Genomic DNA, 19,981 nt, shown 5'->3' on the forward strand with positions numbered 1-19,981 from the left:
CCTCGTGCTTCTGGGCACTAACCCCTCACCCCAAATCCTTATTGTTGATTATTGGCTTAAACCTCGACGGAGGTGATACTAAAAAAAGTACCTGTTAGCTAGTATCAGGTACACTTTTTTTTCTTTCAAAAAAGGCGAGTAGAGGTACCTCGGCAGGTACCATGTAATGGAAAAACGCCATTGCAATCTAACCACATTCACTTGTAATTACTTGTAATTACTTTGTGACAGCATGAATTATAGAAATAGTGGAAAATACTTTAGTCCATTGCCCGAGTGCAGGCTGGGAAGATTTCCCACATGCCCACTACTCCCCGGACACATTAGTGTACAGTGTATTAATGTCATTGTCTGTGATGTTTTTCATCTTTACCCTTCCCTGTTGTTACTTACTCATCTGTCCACAAATCAGCCAAGTACAATACTTGGCTGATTTACATATACAGCCTTTCACAAGCTGATGGATGAAGAAAAATTGAGATGTGATATTGTTTATTGCATCAAGGTGTTTGTGGCAAAAAAACACTAAAACACTTCCCTTTTGGCATTTGAAACATTTAAAACTTGGTCTTCGAGTGATTTTATAAAGAGGACTGCGGTATTTTACCGCACACCAGTGGTAAATGTCAGGAGAAGAAGAAGGAAACAGTTTGTCCATTTATTCAAAACAGGCCCGAAGCATATAATTGTAAACATTAACTTATATGAAAAATCAAGCAATAGAATCTTCAAACGTGATTCAAGAAAATCTCCGACCAATTTGCTGATCCTCTTTCCAAGCTCCATCTTTCTTTCTTTCTGCCTCCTATTTCAATTTCAACCTGTCAGTCAATAGCTCACCTTTTTTATTGTCTGCTGTTGCCACTTGAACCCTCTAGCAACAGTCCGTCGCAGATTTCCATTTTTTCTTTTTATAGCATCTGCATATAAACCCGCAACCCTCCCGCCAGCCACCCGAGGTGCTGGAAATGGAGAGAAAGTGGCGAAGGCGTTATTACGATGTCAATTCATAAACGCTGCATCCCAAGAGACTGCATGGATGAAAGCGCCAATGCCACTGGAAAATGACCCATCCAGCTGGGAAAAGTAATTTGCTACACAGTGGAGCAAAACAACAAACACTTAGATGTCGGCGTACACACAAAGCAAAAGGTACAAACTGACGTTAGGTACATAAAGAGAACTGAAGAGTGAAAACTGATGGGGGCAACTTAGAGGTGGAGGAGTGCATCAAGACTTGAGACTTGGGTCTTTATGCAAGTGTGCATGGCTGTGTGTGATTGCACCGCTCTACAGGTGTTGAGCACTCTTAGCTGCTGGCAGCAGGGGAGAACTGTCACTCTTCAAACAGATGGAGAGAGACTGCCCAGGACCGAGAAAGACTCAGAGGGCAGAGAATAGCATGGCCAGGTGTCTCTCTCTCACACACACACACACACACACACACACACTTCATATGTGCTTGAGCATCAGGAGGCCGCCACTTGAGCGCTCAAAAATCCCACCTGGAAAATGGCACACAGCTACATATAATCTATTTGTTTTGAGACCGACAGCATAATATAAAAAGGAAATGACTCATTGATAGTTAAATGGTGCATGTGTATTTGTGTGAGCGACAGAGGAAGAGAAGAAGAAAGAGTGAGTGAAAGGCAGCAGCTGTGTGTACATTCAAGCAGCATAAAAGTGTGATTTTTAGATGTAGTGAAGGATTAGCAAACAGATATGTCCTTGCATTTGTGAAGCAGCGATAGATTGTTTAATATTTTTTTCAATATATTTGAGCATGCCACACGAGAAACTGAAATAAAATTGGTGACGCAGAAAAACTTGTTCAGATCAGTTGCTGTTTCAAGAAAAAACTGAGAATTCAGATAATTAAGAGCATTGTCTTTCAGTGTTTTGGTGGGGCATATTTAGCCGATGGGTAAGAAATGTTTTAAATGGCATGCAAAGTAGATGATCGATCTAATAAATCCTTGTTTGTTCCCATTTGATGTTGTAACTGATGACTAATGATAACCTACACATTACACTACACACAGGGATAATTCGAGGAAACCCTGTCTAAAAGAAAATCAAAACAAATTACGTTCCCATTAGTGCTGCTGTGATTAGTCAACTTAGTCAACGTAATTGATTAAAATAAGTCAACGGCATTTTGGGGTCTCCCCGCTCCCTGCTTTCACTGCTTTGACATGAAAAATGGCGGAGGCAGCTGAGTCCTCCGAATCAAGTCCAAGAATTAGACCAAAAGCTTCCAAAGCATGGGAGTATTTCAGGCCAACTGGTAAAAGAGTGGTCAAACTTGACACTTGCTTATCACGAGAGCACAATCACGATGCACAAGCACCTGAAAAGGAAACACACAGGAGTTGATGCGGCCAAAGAAAAGGAAATAAAGACAACACAAGTATATGATTATTAATGAAACGGCGAGCTAGTTTGTACTGTTTATTAACTCTTGAGAAGTACAATGACTGTCTTTGGATGTTACACAGGCTACTTAGCAGTAATGTTTTAAAACCCGGCATGCACGTAGCAGGGGGGAGCTAAGCTAAGCGTAGTAGGCTAGTCCAGACTGACTAATATGGTATAGCATAAGGGCTCCTGCACACTGCCTGCCTGTGTTCTGTTGTGTGTCAGTTGCGTGGCAGCTGCGTGATGTTTTCTATGTCTTTGCACATCAGAAATGTGTCTGATGCGACGCTGCTGCTGCTAGCCTTGCCCTTATGACAAGCAGTAGTATACTTCATGTTAAACATACTGATTTGATTACAGCAAAGCCAAAGTAAAATTTAAGTTATTTATATTGTTTATGACACAGGTTACATTCATGTTTTGGCCCTTCAGTTGAGTTCAAAATAAAATGGTCACAAAAAAATAACAAACACTTGATTTTTTTTTTTAATTAGTCGTTTAGAATAGTCGACCAATCGAAATATTTGACAAAAGATTAGTAGTTAGAAAATTAGTTGTGGCATCACTAGTTTCCATACAACTAAAGTGTATTCTTAATTACAAGTTTGTTTATATATTATTTGTTTTTTAAAGATTATTTTTTTGGGTCCTTTACCCTCATTTGATATTGACAGTGGACAGACAGGAAAGGCGGGAGAGAGACGGAGATGACACACAGCAAAGGGCTGCAGGCCAGACCTGAACCAGTGCTGCTACAAAGGAACCAGCCCACATGGGGTGCACGCCCCCACTGGAAAAGCCAGAGGTCGCCCCAATTACAAGTTTGTTTGTTCGACCTATTCATCCACCCCGTTCTCCTCCCAACGTGGACTTTGAACACAGACTTTGATTAGAAACATATTTGTCATAGGTGCTCCTGTGTAACTCTGGGTGACCATGTGCCCCTTAACGTCCTTCTAACTTTGTGGCAACAGTTTGGAGGAAGCTGCTTCAATCCAGGGTGTGCAATAGGTCAGGTGGAAAGTGCATTTTACAACAAATAGTATGCTCAGCTTCATAAATATGAACCAGAATGGAATTTCTTTTCCAGTGATAAATAAAAGAAGAATATACTAAGATCTTATCTTACTCTATGTGCAGAAAAACTAAAGAGAAAATCAGGCTTAGATCTCACAAGTGTTTCCCGGTGAAACCTTGTCATATTATTTTATTGTAACTACATTTAATATTTAAAGTTCTGTGTGTAGTAATGTGTGTTACTCTAAGTTAAAACCACATTTTTTTATAAGTTCATGCTCCCTGTTGCAAAGGCAATGTTGAAATATATCCCTGCTCTCGTTTGTGTCACATGGTCATTTTCCCTTTGTCTTTGCTCAAGAGGACAGACATGTTGGAAGAGATTGTTTCCATTAACCCTCCACTCACACCACACGGAGAATGTGTAAAAGCTTTAGCACCAAGTGAACTCTGTTTCAATCTACAAAGTGAGTTTCCTGTTAAAACTAAAACCTGAAAACTAGAGACTGATACCAATTGATAGATAGATATCAGTCATATCATTGACTGTTCAAAGATGGCAGCCACCTCAGCGCCCCAAAAGTGAAAAAGTCAAGACATCACGATGCATGGATGTTAGTGGATGGGACATGGGTCAAACTAAAAAAACATAATAAAAAAAATAATTAGTTATTTAAGGTTGTTTTTGTCACACTGTTCAATGTTCAAGTGTGGTTTTATTTAGGTATGGTAGGTTTAATTCAGGAAGGGGATGTGACGTCATGATTGACAGATGTGATCGTGCTTTCAATTGCAAGTTTACATGCAGGACCTCGATCCCTGGGCTCTACTACTTCGTAGACTCTGGCTCCAAATAATGTCACCAGTGTAAAATGGCAGCACCCATATCTGGGATATTTTTGATTCAATTTTTTAAAGTGGGAGGAACTGGAAAGATGTCGTCCATCTTTATATACAGTCTATGGTCATCATATCATATATTAGTAAAGACTATTTCAATTTGGATTTATTTAAATAAATAAAAAAACACATGACACCATACCAAAGTCTGTCAATCAAACATTTAAGAGCTATTCTGCTATTGCTTTGTGCATATATTTGCCAACATACAGTGGTGATAATTTTATATTGATGACAACACGATACATGTAACGGTCAGTTAGTTAAAACAGACCAGATGGCACACAGTATTGCATGCAGCATACTGATGGACTTCTTAGTTTGCAGAGTAGTGGTCAAATGCTACATGTCATAAAAAATGTCTAAGAGTTGATGTGGGATACAGATGTGAACTTTCCTGCAGAGCAAGGCGCGCCTACATGGTTTGTTATGCAGCAGTAAGCGCCCTCTCCTCCGAGGTTGTTCCCTGGCTACAAGCTCGGTGTGGGGCCCCTCCACTCTCAGAGACAGATGTTAGGGGCTGGGCTCGGCCATCCACTCTCACCATAATGAGAACTCAAGGGGACAAGGCGCACACACACGCTCATGCACATGCATGAACACATACAACACCATACCTGCCACATGCACACAGCAAACAGATACCCAATGAAAAACAAAACAGTGAGAGACAGGAGTAGTGAGTGAGCCAGAGGTGAATTCATGATTTAATAATGATGTGCTGGTTAGGAAAATGAGTGACCTTTACACACACACAGACACACACACACACACACACACACACACACACACACACACACACACACACAGGCATGCATGTTAACAAACAGTGTCTCTTAGTAAAAGGATATTCAAATAGAGGGCAGGGGGAGCGTAAGTGGGATGGGGTATGGGGGCGTCAGCCAAAGAGAGAGAGATAGAGAGAGAGAGAGAGAGAGAGAGAGAGAGAGAGAGAGAGAGAAAGAGAGAGAGAGAGAGAGAGAGAGAGAGAGAGAGAGAGAGTGTCTCTTGCTAACCATTTTTGAATGTTTAATGAATGAACATAGCAACTTAATTATTCAGCACCCTATTATTAGCTTCTAGCCCACAATGTCCGAACACGTACTAGTGTGCCTGCATTTGAGTGAGGAGAGTAAATCATGATTAAAATCTGTTTTGCAGAACGTTTTTTTATTTATTTACATGTATAAGTTTACATATATTCATGCATTTAAGTATGTATAACAGAAAAATGCAGTAAGGGTGTACATGTGTAGTACATGTGTGTGCCAGGCTGTTTACGTAGGTTCTAGTGCATGTTTTTGCTTGACACTCACAGTCTCTTCAGGCTTACGAAATCACAGCCAGCTTAATAAAGTCAACAAATGATACTCCGAGGGTAGAACTAAAACAGAAGTCAGATTAAAATATTAACTTGAAATGTTCTTAACCCAATGCCTTTCAAAACTGACAATCACCACAAGGTCCTGGTGGAAGAGGCAGAAACTAAAAGAGAAAAAGTACTGGGAAAGACAAATCCTGAGGGAAGAAGAGAACAGTGTGATAAGACCCGGCTAAGCCTCGCCGTCGGTAATTACCTCCACGCTAATGCTACACCAGGAAAAAAAAAGAGTGATTGCATTTGTGATATTACTGGCTCCAAAATTAGACAAAGGCAGACAAGGAAAAAACATGGAAAATGGTAAGATTCGAGGGAGATAGAACAGTGGATGAACGGGGGAGGGGGAGCAGGTACACGGTGACCCAGATCCTCCTCCTGGTAACACAGGGGGAGCTGCTACAGCCAGGCTGCTGTCTGCTACAGGACCAGAGCAAAGGATGAAGATATACAGGACATGAATGTGAGCTATAGCCACAGCTGCAGTGTGACAGCTGGTCTAAATCACAATAAACCTGGAGAAAAGCAGACTAGAAAAACAATTAAATTCTGATGTTTTTTTTGTTGATAACTACTAGAGCCTGTTGGGCTTTTATAAGAGCTGACAGGTTTCTGTGCTCTCTCACTCTCCATCTTTACACCTGGGAGGGAGATGGGAGCACCTTGGTGATTTTTCCCAAAACACAAAGGGACAAATGAGGCCCTGAGCGTCCCGTTAAAAATGAAACAACCTCCTGAGAGTTCACGTCCCTCAGGATTTGACCTAGACACAGGTTAAAAAAAAAAAAAACTAAAAAAAAAAACTAAAAACACACACACACACATACATGTTTGGGAATGCAATTACTGAGCTTGTGCAACAGCCAAAGGGAACTGTGGTGCACCGTTAGAGAGGGCAGAGGAGTAGCTTGTGTAGCGTGTGTGTAAGTATGTGCGTGTGTGCGTGTGTGTGTGTGTGTGTGTGTGTCTGTGTGTGTGTCTGTGTGTGTGTGTCAGTGGCCCAGTTACAGAGGAAGGATAACATTGCTGCATTTGTTTCTTTTCCTTCTACACAAAGCTAGTCCCACCTGTTCATTTTAAGTGCTCCACCTCTGTGTTTGTGTGTGTGTGTGTGTGTGTGTGTGTGTGTAAGTATGAGCAAACAATCACTACAGATATTACATGGCTATATTTCACGTTTTGGGCCAACACCCATAAGTCAAAGCACACACTTCCCCACACGCTCATCACAAAACCGCAACATTCATGGATTATTGTGTAGAGATTTTTACAGCAGTTTAAAAATATGGCTGAGCAGCCGGTACGTGAGAAATGTTGGCCACAACTCAATACACTTCAGATTGTTGAAAAGTATTACTTTTTAGATGCTTTATGGTTCTTGGCTCTGTAGCCCTGATGCTATGGACACACACAGAAAGAGCACATACTCACATCAGCACTTTTATATTCTCAATTAGTGCTTGAAGTTTAAAGCTCAACTTGGTGCCAAAACTTAAAGTTTCCATGTGGAAGTTATTTTGTACACAAAGTTCTGTTTATATTCAGTGTTTCTTACCAAAAATGCATTGAGTATATTCTTGAGGCGTTTACTTTTTCTTAAAACATTTAGAAAACCAGTTGTATTAATATTTATAATCAAGCATTGTTTAAATCCATGTTTTCTAGCTTGCTTTCACCTTCACTGCCTTTGGTGGCACATTCTTTGATTATTACTGCAATGTTCCGCTGATTGATAATTGGAACATTGTGAAACCTGCAACAGGAATTACCCATGTTTTGCATGTGCATCTGCAGCCTGCATCCTTGTCTAACTCAGGTACTCACTCAAAAAACATTTACCTGTAGCAGTGGGCAAAAACACAGGGTACACATTTGTCATCTAACCATTTCTCCCCATGCTTAGGATTTCCCATCATCCAGTCTTACATCACCATTATGCCTCACTATGTAAAAGTTAATGTTAAAACATTACGGCTTAGCATTATTGAAATGCTGCACATACCCTGGCCATTGTCACCCGTCCATCTGTCACTCATCAGTCACTGCTCAGCCTTATAATAGCTGTGACAGGCTGTCAAGTCCCTGGTGTGCTCTCACATAGCTCCACCCCTCCAATATTCCTGCACACTGGTGTATGCAAATGCCCACTCACACTGAGGCACGAGCTAATAGAAAGACAAAATTGTCCAGTGAGTCTACTTTTCAGCACAATAGATAGTTACATTGCTGCAGTTTCTTGCTGAGTGTCATTGGCTCATTTCAGGACCAAGGACAGCGGCAGGCATTCGCTCGAGTTTAACTCCTTTGTTGTTCTGCCATTTTCAGTAAGCGTGCAGTATTTCTAACAGAGAATAAAAACAACACTCTCTGCCATCAAAACAACAACAGTGATGCAGCTTCAAAGCCTTTAAAGTAATCTAGGATGCATCAACATGTATTAAATATACAGAGGCTTGATGATACAGTGTTTGGAGCAAGATAAATGTTTGGCACCCAGCTCTTTTTGTTTGAGAAATACATAATGACTCATACTTTCAGTAAACATGAACATAAAGCAGTGACGGTTTAATAATGGCAGAGATAATGTAGGTAAACAGACATAAGACAGGCAGACCTTGTCTCCCATCACTCCCCATTACAACCACAGCAGAGGGGGGACAGACTTTGTAGCATCTGCTGCCGGCTGGACTAATGCCAGGGGCACTGACACTGGTACTGTAACTCAGCCAGCGCTAAATACAATGCCTTTTATCAGGGCCAATATATCTTTGGACCTCCTGCTGATTGAGTTTTAACTGACCAAAAGGCTCAGAGTACAATGAGACTGTGCATCGACAAGTGGAAAAGAAATTGTTGATGTCGGTATGTGGTCATGTTTCTATGTAAAAAGACAAACAACAGCATGTGTTTTCTTTATAGTTTGTGTGCATTCAGGAATGTTTGGGTGTATAAATATAAGCTCTGCCAGCTCCTGTACAGCCTGTGAGTGGCTAGCATATGGGATGACAACTGTTGCCTTCACGGGGAAATAGACAGATTAATTGAAATTGAGCACAGATAGGAAAACAGACACGAAAGTGATGAGCACTTAACACAATCATTAAGACAAACTCACACAGGGACAGCTTGTGTAGTGTGTAATTTTGTGTTATGTGCTTTTGTTTTTGTGTTGGGCTTTGAGGGGATGTAGACTAATGAATAAAATAAAATTAACGCTTGATTAATTTGTGTGTGCAGGTAGCCCAATACCTTTGGATAATCATCAGCCTTGCAAACCATTAGCAAATGCATGCTAATAGGGTAGTGTGTAGAGTGACAATGAAGAGGATGTATTGCTGCTCGCAATCCCAAAACAGGCAACCAATGATCACTCAGGGCTGAACTGAATATGGAGGTGTCCTTAGAGGTGCAACTGCAGTAGCCTTACACTAGCTTCAAACATATAGCATTCTTATCAAGCAAGCATATTAATGGCACCAAAACATATGGCATAATAGCCAGTGGTTTTAACAAAAACTTTCTGACTGGGATCCATGTAGTCCAGTCTTCCTTACATTTTGGAAACTACACTGATTCACTTTTTTGCAGCGTTCAATAACAACATTGTTTAGATAGTGAATTTAGTTATAATTTGTATTTGTCAGAGCGGATTTAATGCATTTTTTAGAGCATTGTGACCAGTGGGATAGTTTTTCCGACCTCTCACCCAGTGTGTGCTGCAAGAGATTTGAGCTCCCCGCTAATGTGTACAGGATAGGAATGTGTAGGCAATGCATGAATGGATAGATGATTATTTTAAACAAAAACAGAAAACAGACAATATTAACAATTAGGGGTGAATACTTGACTATTCAACAATTCAATCTAAGAATTGGTGGAAATTGTGGTTATGAAAAAATTCCAGTCAGGCTTTATTGGGGTGCTGAAAGCCTGACACATAATTGTTTTTGTTTCTCTCAGTAAATCACGATATATAGCCTATTTTGTAAAATATTTATTAATCAGTGCACTCATATAAGAACATAGCACAGGCAGAGGATAGAATATATTTTTCTGATTCTGATTCAACATAAGCAGGGGGAGGAGCTTAGAAACAGCTGTTTGGGGCTTGTCCATTCACTCCCCTGTCGTTTCCCTTCTGTCTGTGCATTGCTAAAATGGTGGAGAAATGGAATTACTGTAAGGTTGAAAGTTTTATTTACAACCATGCATGCAAACTAAGTGACGTGTTCTGTCTGTCTGTCTATTGATCTCCTCCACTGAGTCCACTTTGTTAACAGCGGTGCACCTTTCACCCTTTTGTTTCTACACACATTTTCAACAGAGGAGGCAAAAATACAACAAACAACTTGTGCCGCCAGCCGCGTTTCAGATCTTTTGTCTGTGTGGAAAAATGCAAGCAAACGTCATAAATGAGGAAAGAAAAGATGATTCGATGAGCAGTCAACTGTACTTGAATTGACCGATCAGATTCAACTATTTAAATTCTTACACACCTATTACCAATATTCACACAAGTCAAACAAAGTACATGTCAACACTGAAAGCAGAGAGCTGTCTATAAGTTACTTAGCCACTCTTGTTCTGTCTGCATGTCCATTATTAGGGGGGTGCACTCCACTCGGAGTGCTCCACTTGTCATCTGTGAAGATTTATGAGTCACAGAGACAAAGATCTGCAACTTTCTCTCTGACCTTCTCTATCCTCTCACTCTTCCTCCAATTCTCTCCATCTTCTCCCTCTGATAATTTCCTCTGAAGTCAGCCAGACTCAGCTGGTGGAGACAGACAGGTCAGGCCCTATCTTTCTGTGTAACTCTTTGCTACTCATCAGTGTGTTTGTGTGTGAATGTGTGTGTCTCATATATGTGTCATCACCCCGCACTGAAAAATAGAAGCAACTCTGGTGGTGAGATTGGACGAGAGGTAAGTGATTGGAGGAAAACAGGTGCAAATGGATGAAAGAAGGACTTGAGTGGTGGCAGAAGGAGTCCTTTGAGCACCCTGGCGAGCTCTTGGGTGTATGTGCCATGTACTGTAGGCCATGAGAGCCAATCACCAAAAGAGCACGGTGAGAGTCTGGAAAGACACTTAAAATGTCTAACAAAAATTGATTATCCTAAAGCAGTGGGAACTAGGTGTAGCACTGCAGTGATGGCTTACACACACATACTCACACACAAGTAAAACAATGTAATATTAGAAAGAAGAGAATAAACTATACAACATGCTGACCCTCCCGTGTAATAGATTTTGTTTAGCTACTAGATTTTGCAACTTTTGACTAGTGACAACATAGTGTTATGGGATGATTTTAGGAGTGGAAGGGGCAGAAGTTATGTGGAAAACCCTGTCCTCATACTTCTGTGTACTTTCATTCTGGGTCTTTTTTATGGCTCGGGCCCAGGTTCACTGTTCAAATTCAGGGAAGTCTTCATGCAAAAGCATGCATTTTTGACAATAAAGTGTCCCTTCCTGTTTCAATATGACAATGCTCCTGTACACAGGTTAGGTCCACAAAAAAATGGGTTTCTGAGTTTGGTGTAGAAGGATGTCATCTTAAACCCAACCCATTTGGGATGATTTGGAACACCAACTGTACTAATGTCCAACATCAGTGTTGGAACATCACTAGGGCTCGTTGAATTGGAGCAAATCTCTGCAGCCAGGTTCCAGATTCATTTTTTTTTTTTATTTAACCAGACAAGTCATTATGAACAAATTCTTATTTACAATAGTGATCTTATGCATGTGATAAGTGATAAAGCAGCAGAATAATACCCATGGTTTAGGAACAATCACACATGTGTTTAGGTGTCGACATACTTTTCGTCATGTAGTGTAACATTCACTCGTAAGCAATATCATGCACCCTTTCTTCATTACATTCAGCACTTTTTGTCGCTACAGCCTTATCGAGTCTGGTATGACCAGTAGCTTATGGTGGCTAATGTTAGCTGATATTTGCTAATTAAAATAGATGTGGTTGTGTAAATAATATTATATTTAACTGGCTTAATGACTGTTCTTTACATGCACTCTTGTTATACTAAGTTTTAGCATTGTGAACACAGTCGCAATCCATTGTTCATCAAAAGTAGATTTGCTATAACAAAATGTTTCTCTTTTCTCAATTTTTAAGATGATATATGAAGTACTTAAAGTTCTCAGTCAAATATTGATAATTGGCTGTTTGATATTTAATGGGCCCATTCAATCTGCTGCTAAATATGATTGCAACTTGGCTGTGGAAATTTGTACCAATTCAACGAGCATTAGTGAGGTCCCAACATATTGGATTGAGAGAGTTGGTTTTCCAGAACATCCCAAAGGTGTTGGCTTTGAGTAGTCAGAGTAGATATACAATGGACTTTGTGGTGAAATTGTTTTTTAAACTGTTGTTTTGCATTTTCATACACTACCGGTCAAAAGTTTGGGGTCACTTAGAAATTTCCATGGCACTCCATTATACACAGAATACCAGCTGAGATCAGTTGCCTTGTTTTTTTAACCAGGGCAGCAGTTTTCAGATTACATTATGTGCTTACAAAATTGCATAAGGGTTTTCCAATGTTTTCTTAGTTAGTTTTTTTGAATGATATCAGATTAGTAAAGGGAATGTGCCTTTGGAACATTGGATGAATGGTTGCTGATAATGGGTAATGTAGATATTGTATTAAAGATCACCCACCCACTCAGATCAGCTGGTATTCTGTCTATAATGGAGTGAAATGGAAATTTGTAAGTGACCCCAAACTTTTGACCGGTAGTGTAATTCAATTCTAACCACATCTTTTTTTCATTTCTGTCCTTAAATTTTCTTTTCCTTTCTTTGTTTTGTGAGCTTCTTTCCTTTACTTTCCTTTCCAGTATTGTCCTCTCTCTCCAAAGACACCTAAAACAAGGCAAAGACAATACAGATTTTAACTTAATTTTGCATAACCCATAACGTTCTCCTTTCTCTCTTCCCCCTCTCTCTCACACACATTTTGTAGGGCAAATCAATGTGCCTTGGCTGCCTGACTATCTGCTGCCAAGTATGGTCAGCCGTGACCACTCAAAGAAACTAAAAAAGAAAAGAAAAATGAGACACCCACTCACTGCACGGTGCACCCAGTTCAGTCAGCTACTGAACTACATGTTCACATGCACTGTGACTCCACTATGAAACCTCCATACTCCTCCCTCCTCCTTTCCCCATCTATAAAGACAATAGAGTTTGACGTAACACAAATACAGGAGGTAGAACAAAACGAGTCAGATACTGTATATAGCGTAAAGATGGAGGATGATGTAAGTGTACAGGCCACGGTGGAATGCCTGACACTAAGAATTGAAAAATAGGTTTCAGGGACAAAACTTTCTTTCATCTGTGGTTTTCTGTGTAGGTTTAAAATGAGACAACAAACACCCACTCAACACTACTCTACACTCATTCCATACTTAACACCAAGCCAGAAAGGAAAGGCTTTATTGCTCATTAGCAATTAAAACAGCGTTTGTTCACTAAAAAGCTAAAGTTCACGATGCTGCAGAGCTTAATTTTTATCAGTAATCACAGTAGGGATCACAGGAACCCTCCCGCTCCTTCTTGTTTGAAGAAGATACACTGTAGCTTAAATCTATTCACCCTGACTAAATCGTTTGCCTCTGATGGCTATAGAACTGCGCAGGGATCAGTGGCCAGGCACAACTTCTGTTGCTGCAAACCACTAAGCCCTCTTACTTCTGAAATGGCGTGGAGCTGCATCAAGATCAGCGAAGCTTCGGAAATGTAGGACAAACCAAGTGATTGTATAAAACAAATCTGTGATGTTTCTCCTTGTCGCTGAGGCCTGCATTCCCTGGCCACGGCAGGATTTGTACAGCATCTTGTGTCACAGCCTCTTCTGAGGATTTATAGAGTGCGCCCATAAAGCATTTCCTCTATCCAAAGGGGGGGGACATAAATCTGCCTCTGTTTTTTTGTCTTTTTTATTTGCTAATGGGATCCTCAAATGACTATCCTCTTGGCTTTCTTTACCTCTTGTGCTCAAACACAAAAGCACCGGCTTGCACAACCAGATACCCATGCAGAAGCCAAATGCAGAAAACAATAAGACATGTGTCAATTAATCCTGCAACTTAGAAGCAGGCATTTCACTAAAGCAACAGCCTAAAGCTTTTTACCAAGAGACATCCTCATTCAAACTTTTTGCATGTTTACAAACTGTAAATAGTACAGTGTGTTTAAATGGACATAATAAAGCAGCAAAAAGGATTTTGCCCACACAGTGGGCAGCTGAATTAAAATACCCTGTGCTGGTAATGAGCTATCTAAATTCTGAGTTCATATTGCTTGGAATTACACAAAAGCGGGGCTGCGGGCAGCACTGACAAAAACTCTATAGCTCTTTCTGCTTCACTGCCAGAAGATTCTCCCTGTCGAGGCAGCAACACGGTCGGTCCTGTGGAAACGGTTTGAGCCACAGCATGCATCTGTCAATGCAATAATTCCTTTGTAAAAACATCACTTTTGCATACTTGGCGGTTGTCAACATGTTGACTGCACTCTTTCACTCTCCCTGCTCGTGCACGGGCAAACCCACGCACACGCACACGCACACACACACACACACACACACACACAGACGGATGTTAGCGCTTCAGGCTCTGATTACTGATAACCCTGAAACACATACTACGTAGATACAAGCATATTTAGAGACACACGCACATGCACTCTAAGTCTGACTGGATTCTCGAGGTTGACTGTGATTAAAGGAAGTTGAAGATCCATGCTTTCCTGGAATAAAACAGTGGCTAAACAGAAAATGACAGGAGTAACGCCGCTTCAAAGTTATCTGGAAAACAGCTTTGCATATTGGTGTTATGGAGGCGAATGCTTTGCCACACTTGACACAAAAGCCTTATTTTAGTTGTCTTTTTAAACATTAACATCTGAAATGAAAAAAACAGATCCGGGGATGAGAAATGTGAAATGATTTAGGTTTGTTGTCTCTTATGAGTTCTGCTTTTTGTGACAGGAAATGAGAACGGCAGTGAGGGTCCGTATATATCCTGACACAATAGACTCTTATTTTCTCCTGAATTTAACTGCATTGTACAGTGGCCCTAGGGATCAATTAGAATCATGGCGTGTTTCCTTTTCCACCTCCATTGATTTGGCAATCATTTGATTACTTCACAGCCAAGCTCTGCAAACAATAATACATCATTCTTTACACTGCAAGTTTCCACTTAGGTCCTGCTGTACTAAATGTATTAACTTTTCAGGTTAATACACAATATCGCCAAAAAGGCAACAAACAGTGTCTGCATGACTACGGAAGCACACAGATTCTTGATTACAACACATCATCGTGGATTTCAATTAAATCCTAATTCAAATGAAAGTGCCTATGAGGCAAAAGCTTGGCCTCTGGGTCAGGTCACGATCTGCAACAGGTCTATAAGCATACGTTTTTTTTCCCACACACAACAACGATTGCAGCTGCAGCCATCCAGCTTACCAGATGGGAGGCTCTTTCCTGTGTCAGGAGGCAAGGAGGATGAACAGCTTATCACACTTGTGGTGTCTGTCGGCTGCCAGACGAAACTGACAGGTGTCACCTTGTTATTTTGCTGTGTAAAAGCCAACCTCCATCCACAGGGAGTTGATTAGCACAAACTTGTTGCCGCATTTACCCGCTCACTCACGGCACATGCCAAGTTCACTGGAGAATTGAGCTGTCCCACTGCAGTGGGGATACGGTTGGACCTAAAAATAGGTCCGTGATAACTGCCGACAGTGTGGCACACATGTTTGACATATGGATGTACTGTAATTATTTATATATTGTTAGCTTTGTGGATGATTTGTCAGGAAATTTTAATAAGCTAATTGCAGCTGTGAATAAAATTAGACTATTGATAAATCACCTTATTTGCATATTCATATAATGCACATAATTTGAGGTGGCTTGATTAAAGTTTAGGTCAATTTACAAAAGCTGCTGCTGAATGTTACGAACCTTATAATATCCAAACCATCATCGACATATGAAAACATGAGATAAGTCAGTGTGCTGTCATTTTGCCCGTAGAGGAAGTCTGCATTTACAGTCATTGCAGTAATTGCAAGTTAGTTTCATAAGGATATAATCATCTATACTAATTTTTTTTTAGCTTTGGGAGTGATTTACTCATCTTTTCAAAACTGTGCGTCCCTGTCCAAAGGTAAGTTGTGTGAATTTGGTTTAAAGTTTGTGTTTTTCACAATAAGTTAATTATGAGTCACATGCACAAATAACATGACTGTGTTAATAATATTCTGCCAATTTTCAATTTCAAAAATATTGAAAGGCACTGGGAGTTCCCAAATGCTACTTCTTTGCATATTTACACACAAAACTGCTCCACTTTCCTCCTACCTACTGTAAGCCGTATGTATAAGTCACAAACAAAGCCTATCAGGAAGGATCCGGGCACAGTCCAACAACATCTAATAATGTGCAGAAACAGAGTTTGTGTTCTACATCCAGCCACTTACAATACATATATGACCAATGATGCAAAAAGGAGGAGAGGATCACAACAAAACTACAAGTCCCTAAATCAATACTACAGTGATGCCACATGAGGATAACCCAAAGAAATATGCTAAAACAGGGTCATGGTAAGCTCAGCATTGACAACCATAGACAATACGCTCAAGTGATATTAAGGGCTGTATGGTCATACAGTATATTACATCTCCAGTCTCCACTTGTCCAAAGAGGAATACAGCAGGGAAAACATCTAACAGAGTGACTGTATCAGCACCTTAGCAATCAGTTATCCACACAAAGCCTCTCCGTCTCCATTCACTGTACCGCACTCGCAGATGCGCGCCACACGTAGCAAGCACGTTGCCCTTCACCTACCGTACCTTTGGTGTGAGCGGCGCTCAACCCCAGAGCCACTACAGCCAACAAGCCGGCTAGTCTCAGCATCTTCTCGGTAGATTTTCAGCTCAGGGAAGTAGAGCGACTAGGGCGACCTGTCTCCTCTTCTCTTTCTTTTTATTCTCTCACTCTCTCTCTTTCTCTGTGCCCTTCTCCTTTCCGCCCTCTCCCTACTTATTCAACGCCTCAGGTTCTCTCCTCTCTCTCTCCAAGCGTAGTGTGGAAACAGTTCAGTGATATGTGGGACAAGACAGACAGCGTGGAGTAGAAGCAGAAGAAGGGAAGGTGCCCGTAACGCACCTCGCCGCACCGTAACGCGCACGTTGCACGCTGGTTGTGTGGATGGATGGACGAGGCACCAACTGAAGTGGTTTCTGCTGAGACGGGACTGGAGAGCAAAGCACCCCAGGACCAGACCGCACGACGTCACGGGGAGGAGAGAAATGTATTCAGGCGCTCCCCTCCACTCTCTCTCTCTCTCTCTCTCTCTCTCTCTCTCACTCTCTCTAGCTCTCCTCCCCTCCCTCCAGCTCCTATCTCTGAGGCATCCCAGCCCACTCCAGCTTACAGCGAACCTGCTACGATGAGGTATCCCTAATGCAAAAAATTGAAAAGCACCGTATCCTATATCTTATTTTAATTGACTCCATAAACGAAATACAACACTAATGTTTGTTGTGCATTTACAATGAATCAAACAAGGTTAGCACTACTGTAAATGCTTAAAATAACACTTTTCGTGTTTGAATGCTATTGTCATGCATGCCACACTCACTAAAGCAGACTATATATATTTATAATGTAGCCTGATGTTGCTGCTGCTTTTACTTTTCAGCTAACCATTATTTCTAAATTTCTTTGCTTACTGACTGTGGTATTTCTGGACTCAAGGATTTCAGTTTAGCCTAAGGTATTTGAGTATGAATTTCTAGGAAAAAGAGGGAAATATTGACAGACTTTAATCTAACTGTCTGGAATGCTAGAAAAAACATTCAAAACTGCTGCTTAAATGTTAAATATTGTCATTTCTTATAAAATATTAAAAATTAAAAAACAGTGGAGTGACATTGCTCCTTTTGCCAGAGAGAAATTTACTGTCTCCCATGAGAGAAAGAAAGAAAAAAAAAAACTTTTGTATTCTTTCAGTTTGTCTAAGATGGCATGCATGCAAGGGTGTTTTTTTTCTGGTCAGTAGGATTAATAATAACTTTTTCAATTTCCCTGAGTAGCCTATCTCAAAGGAACTTTTCTCTTGGACTATCTCCGCTGGTTAAGGATTATTCTGGGAGGCAGAGAAAATATTGCTAGCGTTATCTACAGGGAGAAAAGAAAATACAAACCGATGACAATGCACAGATTTGAATTCACACCATCCAATGATGAAATTAAATTTGGTCGTCGTTTCCCTGGAAAATGACCTAAGTGGTTTATAGCTTACAAAAACGCCTCCCTGGGCTTGAGTTAAAAAAAAAGTGAAAGATAAACCAAAGCATGGTTTTCAAACTAAGGTGCCGAAACCTTAAGGGGGCCTGAGCAATATGAGGAATATTTAAACGTTTCTGTATTTTAGTGATTACTATAATATTATATCATGTACACATTATGCTAATTTTCAGGTTCATTCAGGTAATTTGGGTTACTACAAATATGTTTAAATGCTTGAATGTTTAAAAAACATTCAAGCATGTTTCTCATAAACATGCTTTAAACATTGTTCTCATAATTTCTGAATATACCTGTATTCACTATTTGAGTGCCTATCTTTTCAGGCCCCCATCAGGAAGCCAAGTCTACTCTGATTGGTCAGCATTTTCAGGGCTTCTGCAATTATGCTCTCTGAGCCTCTGCACTGCCGTTGCAGCCATGAAATGACTGTAACGACACCTCTTTTCTATAGTTGTGACATTCCAACCGCCCGGAAGCGCTGGCGGCACCTTTAAAGAAACCGTTTCTGAATACGAGCAGTGTGTATTTCTCTGTGTTTTTAATATTTCAGTGTTTATATAGCACCTCGACCTGCTTTAAAATCAAAAAGGATATTAAAATCTCCCTTTTTACAACATAGGACCTTTAAATTAAAATTAATCAAAATATTGGTCCTGTTTAATATATAGTTCCGTTTAATAACAAATGATGCTTATAAAGTTTAAGACCATTCATATTTATCTAGCTTTGCAGCACAGCCACAGATCGTTTCCAAATTACACCCATTCATCAACAAAAAACAAAAATGGTAAGCCAGAAAAACTGGGTGCAAAATAATTAATTTTAATCTAGGAAAGCCAGTCTTCTTAGCGGGACAGGCTGTCTTCCGAGTTTATTAAGACTTTCTATATCACTGACCTAGCTACGTTAGGCAAAATACTTCAATATACTTCATACTTCATACTAGGATAAATACTTCAAATACAATATTCTCTATCTACTCTTATTTTCTTTTTCAAGGCCATTTTCAAAATTAGGCCCTGCTGCAAAGGGCCAATTTGGTTAAAATTCCACCTCTGCTCTTTAGGTTGTTCAATGCTTTTTCACTATTTACAATCATTATGCCCACTATGCTGCCATACCCACCCTGGGAATACTGTGGTGAATTATAAGCTTTAATACTAATGTGATATCACACTGTGTCTATCTGCTCAGAAAGTTTTTCTTCATACATAGTGCATTGGCAATCTAAGCTGGCTGTGCAATTCTATTTGTCTAATGTCAGTCAGTATTTTACCTTTGGGTAATATCAGTGACATGGCGTACATTACTATGAGCCATTTGCTGTTTAGGTTGCTAAATGATGATGGAAATAATAAAAAGATGACAAGTTTCATATTTATGACTACAGTGTAGTGTAATAAATCTAAAATAAAAATAAATGTGCTGTCAGAGTCTAAACAGAACAGAACAAGAAAAGCACCAACAAGGACTTAAATTAGAGTTAGTTTGTAAGGCACTGCTGCCTGCAGGGAAGACAGCACTCTTTGGAGCTGAGACAAAAATGTTGCATAATGCTTTTTGTACGGTAGCCGACAGGGGCGAACACACTGCAACTTAATGAAACACTTGCAAATAGACAAAACACAAACAAATTAAGAAAACATCTTCATTAATTTGACAAACACATGCGCAGAATTTAGCAAATGCGCTGCAAATACAGAAACGATGCAAAAAGAAATTTATAATTAATAATCTATGACAACAAATGTAACAAAAAGATTACAGATTACATAATGAAAGTTCTCCAGACCTCTAGAGGGGAGCACTAAAAAGGAACAGCTTGACCTTCAACCCCACTGAAAGAAAGAGAGGGAGAGAGAGAGAGAGAGAGAGAGGGAGAGAGAGAGAGAGAG

At 40.2% G+C, this 19,981-nt stretch overlaps 1 protein-coding gene across 1 annotated transcript in view; it reads right to left on the reverse strand.

The window, feature by feature from the left end:
- LOC116687151 (calsyntenin-2) overlaps positions 1–17,105 on the reverse strand; it is a 222,789-nt gene extending 205,684 nt beyond the window's left edge. The window contains exon 1 of the mRNA XM_032512334.1: positions 16,625–17,105. Within this exon, the coding sequence (XP_032368225.1) occupies positions 16,625–16,688 (64 nt within the window). The 5' untranslated portion in view covers positions 16,689–17,105. The remainder of the gene's footprint in view (positions 1–16,624) is intronic.
- Positions 17,106–19,981: the final 2,876 nt, after the last annotated feature.

The sequence above is a fragment of the Etheostoma spectabile genome, chromosome 3 (genome assembly GCF_008692095.1).
Source record: "Etheostoma spectabile isolate EspeVRDwgs_2016 chromosome 3, UIUC_Espe_1.0, whole genome shotgun sequence".
In the NCBI taxonomy this organism is placed as follows: Eukaryota; Metazoa; Chordata; class Actinopteri; order Perciformes; family Percidae; genus Etheostoma; species Etheostoma spectabile.